Source organism: Phalacrocorax carbo, chromosome 2 (assembly GCF_963921805.1).
Source record: "Phalacrocorax carbo chromosome 2, bPhaCar2.1, whole genome shotgun sequence".
Taxonomy (NCBI): Eukaryota; Metazoa; Chordata; class Aves; order Suliformes; family Phalacrocoracidae; genus Phalacrocorax; species Phalacrocorax carbo.
The window spans coordinates 105,569,103-105,577,111 of NC_087514.1; the positions used below are offsets into that span (position 1 = coordinate 105,569,103).

The 8,009-nt window shown below is 45.8% G+C and overlaps 1 protein-coding gene across 2 annotated transcripts in view; it reads right to left on the reverse strand.

Moving 5' to 3' along the window:
- Window positions 1-6,521, reverse strand: part of SLC12A7 (solute carrier family 12 member 7) — a 68,053-nt gene extending 61,532 nt beyond the window's left edge. Inside the window, exon 1 of one of the 2 annotated variants that reach the window (XM_064443783.1) lies at window positions 6,282-6,521. In XM_064443783.1, the coding sequence (XP_064299853.1) occupies window positions 6,282-6,399 (118 nt within the window). In that variant the 5' untranslated portion in view covers window positions 6,400-6,521. The remainder of the gene's footprint in view (window positions 1-6,281) is intronic. The other variant, XM_064443785.1, reaches the window with a different exon arrangement.
- Between the last annotated feature and the right edge of the window lie 1,488 nt (window positions 6,522-8,009).

Here is an 8,009-nt window from a genome sequence, read left to right on the forward strand (position 1 = left end):
GGGTACTGGTGGATGAAAAGCTGGACATGAGCCAACAATGTGCACTTGCAGCCCAGAAGGCCAACTGTGTCCTGGGCTGCATCAAAAGAAGCGTGGCCAGAAGGTTGAGGGAGGTGATTCTGCCCCTCTACTCTGCTCAGGTGAGACCCCACCTGGAGTGTTGCATCCAGCTCTGGTGTCCCCAGCACAGGAAAGACATGGACCTGTTGGAGTGGGTCCAGAGGAAGGCCACAAAAATAATCTGAGGGCTGGAGCACGTCTCCTGTGAGGACAGGCTGAGAGAGTTGGGGTTGTTCAGCCTGGAGAAGAAAAGGCTGCAGGGAGACCTTATTTCAGCCTTCCAGTACTTAAAGGAGGACTATAGGAAGGATGGGGACAACATCTTTAGTAAGACCTGTTGCGACAGGACATGGGGTAATGGTTTTAAACTAAGGAGGGGTTGATTTAGACTGGATATAAGGAAGAAATTTTTTACACTGAGGGTAGTGAAATACTGTAACTTGTTGCCCAGAGAGGTGGTAGATGCCCCATCCCTGGAAACATTCAAGGTCAGGCTGGACAGGGCTCTGAGCAACCTGATCTAGTTGATCACTACAGGGACAGTGGGGTTGGACTAGATGACCTCTAAAGGTCCCTTCCAACCCAAAACATTCTATGATCCTATCAATAGCTCACAGAAACACCTATATTCACAGATACATGTAGCTATATTAAACCACGAAAGGATTAATTCATCTACTTTGGCAGAGCTGGGCATACATCAGCAGTTGACCTGGACAGCCAATGCCCCTTAGAGCCAAGAAAATCCCTGCGTGTAACTCCCATGCCTGTGATCAAATGTCAGATATGCATTTATCTGCAACAGGAATAATATTTTCCATTCCAACATTGTATTATACAATATGACAGGGTGGCAGGGGAGGACAACTAACTTGGCTTCTATGAAGGGAGATTCTGTCTCAGTTGCCTAAAGAGAGTTCTTTGAAAGAATCAATAAGCACACGGGTAATGGAAACCTAGTTTACATAGTCTGCCAAGATCTCCAAAAGACTTCATCAGAAGTCCTTCTCTGAACATACTTAAGGAAATAGAGCAGCCACAGAATAAAAGAGAATATATTAGATAAGCCATAGGCAAATAACTGAGTAAGAAATAGAAGGCAAATATAGTCTACTCTCAGAGAATGAGATGGTCATTGAAGTTCTGCTGGGACACATGCTGTTCCACACATTAATAAAAAAACAGCAACAAAAAAACACATGAGGTGACCAGACATGCGACAGTTTTAAACTATTTCAAGTTATTTAGGATAGTCAAGGCACAGGCCAACTGTGCAGCTCTCTAAGACTAAATGAATACTAAACCAAACAGGCAAAATTTGATGTAGAAATTTAAGACTGGATATATACATACATGAAGAAAACAATCCTAAACCAGCTGGGCTCCAACAGATTGTTATTTCTCATGAATGAGATACTTTGGTTATGCTTGTTTCACAGACACACCAGTTCAATAATCACTTTTCAAACTACAAGCTGAACATTGGGAATGAAAAGAGGAAAAAAAGACCATGTTACACAAATGCATTTAGAGAAAAAAAAAAACCAACACACTGTTCACAACTTGATTATCACATGCAATTCTGGAACTTCCCCCATTTCAAAATGAACAGAAATGGAAAAAGTTCAGAGGAAGACGGAAAATAGAACAATAAGTGTGGAACAGCTTCCATATAAAGAATGACTAAGAGTCTTCAGTTTGGAAAAAAAAGGTGATAGGATTAAGATGGGACAAGGTTTAGAAAAAATCTTGAAGTGATCTGGGGAGGGACCTGACAAGTATTAGCATGATTTGATGCCTTTAATCTGATGACTGGATCAGAAAACAAACAAGAGGTAATTTGCCTTTGAGCAGCAGATCTTAAGTGCCACAGTTTCTGAGGTGCCAAAAGCATACATTAATTCCTGACGGCATAAGAGAATGGAAGAGATATTAGCTGACTGTATTTAGAATACGAACAAATTTAGAACTTAATCTAAAAATCTAAACTCACCAAAAAATAAAAAACTTATTCAGTTTCATAGAAGGCTCATCTTTTTCTGCCCGACAAGTTGCTGCAGCCTGGACAAGCATGTGGAAAACAGTATCATATTTGCCAACCCACACTCCCATACATATCCCTAGACCCGAGTATTTAGCCAGTACTAGAAATGCTGTGCAGACTACTGGCTAAGCATATTAACAGGACAGAGAGGAATAACTGGTGGAGATTAAAAAAAGTGAAGACGTACAGAAAACTGGACAAATTGCAATGGGATGAAGGGGAAAATACAATACTGTAATTTTTTGTACAGCAAGCTCTGAACTACAGAGTAGTTCTGTGAGCAGAAGCTGACTGAAAATACACTAGACATTTTGGGGAGATTTTCCAGGAATTAGCATTTTACAAAAATTCAAAGCATCCACGCTTCATTAGTTATGTGATGACTTCTTGGTAGATGACCAGGTTTGTCATAGATATTCCTTGTATTTGAGGGTCTTCAGTTTAAGAAGAATTTGTAGGAGTTAGTTTTCATATGGGCTTCTAAATAAGACACTGCCATGGCTAGGTAAATAATACTATGATATACTAAAAATACTAGTTTTACTTTGAAACACCTGACATGCAGAGCTGATAACGAAGTAGAGTTGATCAACTTTACAAACTTTTGACAGGTCTGTCTAACAGACAGTCACCACCAATATGTGTGAAGAAAACAAACCCCCAACACAAATCAAAGCCAGAATTTCTCATTAAACTTCATCCATTACTGTCTACAACAGACTCCTGTTTGTTTCTCTTCTTCAACCAGTTACTGTCTCCTGACTATCCTTCCCCTATAGCATATTATAAACACATTAAAAGACAGAGGCACATATGCTTTCTGCTATTTTGTGAACATTTGAGCCAGCAGGCTCTGACCCTCATTTATATTGTTCAATCCAAGCATTAATTACCACTCTGCCTCCCTACTCTTCCCATGTACTACTTTGGCTAGTGCTATAATCCAGCCAAATAGCCACTCACCCAAGTCTTCCCCTCCTTCACACATGTGAGGGTGTCACATAACCAGAAAATACAAGGCTACAGAATTTCAGATGATTATGAAGGAGTGACAAGCATAGAATAAGAACATCCCATCTTACCACATTATCACATAAAGAGTATCAGATAAGTATTTGTGAAAGGGTTTTTGTTGGGTTTTTTTGACTGGTTGCGTTTGGTGGAGGGTTTTTGTTTCGTTTATTTGCTTGGGTTTTTTTGACTGGTTGCGTTTGGTGGAGGGTTTTTGTTTCGTTTATTTGCTTGGGTTTTTTTGACTGGTTGCGTTTGGTGGAGGGTTTTTGTTTCGTTTATTTGCTTGGGTTTTTTTGACTGGTTGCGTTTGGTGGAGGGTTTTTGTTTCGTTTATTTGCTTGGGTTTTTTTGACTGGTTGCGTTTGGTGGAGGGTTTTTGTTTCGTTTATTTGCTTGGGTTTTTTTGACTGGTTGCGTTTGGTGGAGGGTTTTTGTTTCGTTTATTTGCTTGGGTTTTTTTGACTGGTTGCGTTTGGTGGAGGGTTTTTGTTTCGTTTATTTGCTTGGGTTTTTTTGACTTTTTTAAACAAGATACTAGTGCAGTCGAGGAAATTCCAGAACAACCACTTGGTTTTAAAAAGCCAGACAATTCAATCAAAACTGATAAAATTCCAGATTCCTGAACAACTGGAAGAAAATTAAATGCTGAGCTGGCTAAGGGTGAGCCAAAGAGGAAGTTCCCACTCTCTTTCTCTTTTTACTTCCATCTCCACTTTCAGCTTTACCCCTGTCCCATCTTGACACGACTCTAGCCATTCTGACTTTTTGCAGCACTCACCTCAACTCCAAGACAGGGGAAGCATGTTTTTCCCCTCTGCAGCAGTTTCAGTTTTCTGCCAGTTTAGCATGTTGAACCAGCCCAGTGAAGTGTCTGATGAGCATCAAGGTCAAGTGCAGGAAAAGGAAAGGAACGCAGGGATGTGGAGGAGGGCAGGGAAGGAAATGGTTTACTCCCTAGCCTTTTTCTCAAGGCTGGAGTGGGGAGAAAGGCAAGCACTCCTTCTCTGAGCAGCAGGCTCTTAGATGGGCTTAACTGCAACAGCTTTTAGCTGTACTAAGTTTTTAGAATTCTTTAAAAAGTTTTCAGAAGAATGAGTCAAGGAGAATTATTTGATTACACAGCATTAACTTAATTTTATGCATTACAGGTTTACATACCACAAGCATCCATATAATACCCGAGGCAACATTAAGTACATTGTTCGCTTCCCAACCCTCTGTATCCAAGCACAGCATTTAATATCTTAATGAATTCAGAGCTCTCTGACTATACCTTGTTTACAAGTCAATGCCTTCTCTTTCAGTGTTTTCCTCTCTGCTCCTTGTTTTACAGGCATATTAATAGAAAAGTCAAACATAAATTCATCCACTCAAGTGACACAGATCCACAACAGTAGATTATTTAAACATTTTGCAAATGTAGTCCACACAAATTCTACTTAATTGCATGAGAATTATATATTTTTTTTAATCACAACCCTAAAGGTTAGAAATAAGGCACTACAAGAGCACCAGTTCTACTCTTCCCCTTGCCCTCCCAAGATTTCCAAATTTTCCAAGCCTTCCAGATGCTTCATATATACACATGGTCTAACAACTCCTCTCTAACTATGCCTGTAAGCACGTTCAGCATTTTGAGATGCCATCTGACCAAACGCCACACTCCATGCCTCTCTGACTAGCTCCTACTATAAGGATGGCTGCCCAAACAGATTAATGCTATACTACTGTCATCCGTCCAGTACAGGAAACAAACTGTTGCCACAGTTAATACTATGTTGGTTTTTCTATTTCATTTAGCTTGGGGGAAAAAATAGTGGCAGTTATTAGAACACCAAATATGTACAGAATATACCAAAGGAAATGCAACTACATGTATGTATCTTTTACGGGTAAGTAATAGTTTGAGGGGAGAAAGCTACCCAACTTTGACAGCTTAGTCAAAGAATTTGACATCTTCCTAAAGAATCTTTATAGAAAAAGAAATTAAAACAATCTAAATATATTAGTGTTGTCAAATATCCGTTTTCATCACTTTACAGTCACATCCACATCACGTGGTATGAGCCTTATTTATCTGTGATCTACACCACAAAAAGAAGCTACCACTAAGAACTGCCTTTTACAAAAACCCATCTTTTTACCTGTAATTATCTAAAAAAAAGAAGTATTAAGAACGAGCACTGATTGTGACACAATCCACGTGTTATACGAACACGGTGTCCAAAATAAAGTTCAAGATCCAACTAGCGATTCAAGCACCATACTTGGTATTGCCGCTGCAACACTCTTCAGAAAGAGGAAGCGTTAAGGGCTTATGAGCCAAAGCAGAAAGAGTTATTGCTTTCCTGGCAGTGCCTTATCATCCCAGTGAGAAAAGCTCTCGTTCCCCCACCGCCGCCCCAGACGAGGCCGCCCCGACCAGCCCCTCACTCCAGCTCCACCTCAGGCCGGATTCTGCTCCCCCAGGCGGGTTCGGGGGCGAGGCCTAGCAGGAGGCGAGGCTCCCAACTCCACGCCGTCAGGTAGCGAACACCCACTTAACCCAAGACGCGTTCGCTGGTGCAGAAGCACATGGCTAGACAAACACCAGGAGCAAGCCAGGTTAAGACCGTGCTCTTCTCCACATCCTGAATCCTCCCTCCTAGCTCCCCCTCTAGCGAGCCGCAGCAGCACTCGGCTTTTAAACAGAGCTTTCACGCCCGCCTGTTGAAGCGCCAGCAGCACCGGTCGCTGCCGCTGCCCCTCGCAGGCGGGAAGCGGACCGGCCGCCCCGGGCGGGCACCTCGCCTCGCCTCGCCTCGCCGGGCCCCCTCCCCGGCTGCTGCTCTTCCCGCCCGGAGCCGCCCGGCTGCACTTCCTCCTTTCGGCCAGCGGCCACGGGTCAGGGAAACAAAGGGAAACAAGCCCTCGGTCACCCCAGGGCGCCGGACCTTCGCCCTCTCCCGAGGCGCACTTCTCCACCTGGGCAGGTAGCCCCGGCGCCGCCCGCTGCGGGGAGGCGATGCGGCCTCTCCACAGGGCTACAGGGGCCCTCCGGCGGCGAACCGAGCCCAGCCCAGCCGAGCCGCCCCGCGCGGCGGACCCGCTCCCCCGCACACAAAGCGCCGGCGCTGCCCTCAGGCGCTGCTCGCCGGCGCCTCCCCGCTCCCCCCTCTCTCACCAGAGACCCGGTCCCTCTCGTCGTCTTCTTCGTCCTCCTGCCGCTGCCCATCCTGCTCCGCCGGCCCCCGCTCCTCGCCCTGCGCCTCCACCGGCACCACGGTGAAGCTGGTCGGCATGGCGCAGGCAGCCCCGGAACGCCTGGCGCCTCCTCCCGGGGCAGCGGGCAGGGTGAGCCTGGCGCTGCCGCCTCCCTCACGTGAGAGCCATTTCCTCACACAGCGGGGGGCGGTGGCCCGGCACCGGCCGGCTCCCGCCCCCGCCCCGCACCGCCTGACTGGCGGCGCCGAAGGGAAGGTGGCGGCCCGGGGGCGAGGAGGAGGGGGAGGAAGGAGAAGAAGAAGAAGAAGAAGAAGAAGAAGAAGGGGGTGCTATGACTAGGTCTGATTCACATACACGGAATCTGCCCTCTGGGAACGGGGGCAGGCCGGTGGAAGGCTTTGCTCCCCCGCGGAGAGAGGGAGGAGCGCCGGCCGTTGGCGGGGAGAAGTGTCTGCCGTGGGTCGAGCAACTGCCGTTGGGGAAACTGCCCGAGAAGGGCGTACACGCCGGTCTAAATACGTGAGCGCCGCCCTGGGTTGTTTTATTGGGCTTTGGCTATGGCTGTTCGGCACACACAAAGAAAATGCTGCTTTTCTTTCTCAGACCTTGCCCTGCAGATATCCTTGCGGTACTAGGGCCACCGGGCTGCTGCTCGTCAGACCCCAGCAGGTAGAAAGTGTCTTCCAAAGGAAGCCAAACTGTAGGGCCCTGATTCTCCTGGTCCCTAAAGGAATGGCAGCATCTGGAAGGCCCAAGCAAGAGCTTTGAGGGTCACCTTTTGGACAAGTGGAGGAGAAAGTCCACTGTGTGCCTTGGGACTATCAAGAGAGGAAGATGGTTTCCAGAAATCTGCTGTCCTCCGCAGCAGCCATGGGTTGCATGGGACAGCTGAAAGCCCCGTGATTCAGGTTGGAGTCAGCATGTAAGCTCTGACCTGAAGTAAAGCAGATCCAATGAATCAGTGGGTGGGCAGCGTATCAAACTGAATATTAATGATGTAGCACTAGTGGTATGCTATAGCTCTTGCTTACTTTAAACTTCCCAGAGGAGGTTGTAGCATCTCCATTCCAAAATTAGAGAAAACAGTCTTGGAAGCAAAAGGCCTTTTCCTTGGCTCCTGCTCTTCTACCTTCCCAGCAAAGTGCTACAATAGAGCAGAAAGACTCTATTCATGTCCATCTATACCTATGTCTTTTGGAAAGGGACTCTGGTGGGTTTGTGGGTCCCATAGCTCAGTGGGACAGAAGATGTCCACCCAAAACTACAGCCTGTCCCACAGCATAGAGGCTTTCAAAGAAGGGGTGGGGAAAGTGATTCTGGACATCAAAGGTAGCAGTGAAATGGCAGATGTGAAGCAAGTGACTTCTCAGACTTAGGAATGTTAAATTTTTAGAAATCTTGAAAAATTGGGAAAATTCCAAAAGTGTCAATGATTGTCCGTATCAATAATGACTCATCAATACCTAAAGAGAGGAAAAAGAGTAACTCAGGGAAGTTGAGCTAACTGGCTTAATTTTTTTTTTCATTTTTTTGAGGAAAGATGATCATGGTATATAAGTTTTGGGGGACAAGACAACACGTCTGAACAGTTGAAGTTGTCCTAGTGTTACAGCCCACGTGAAAATAGCCAAGGCATTTGATTTGGCACCAGCTGAAATTTGGTTGGAAATTTCAATGAAATTAACTC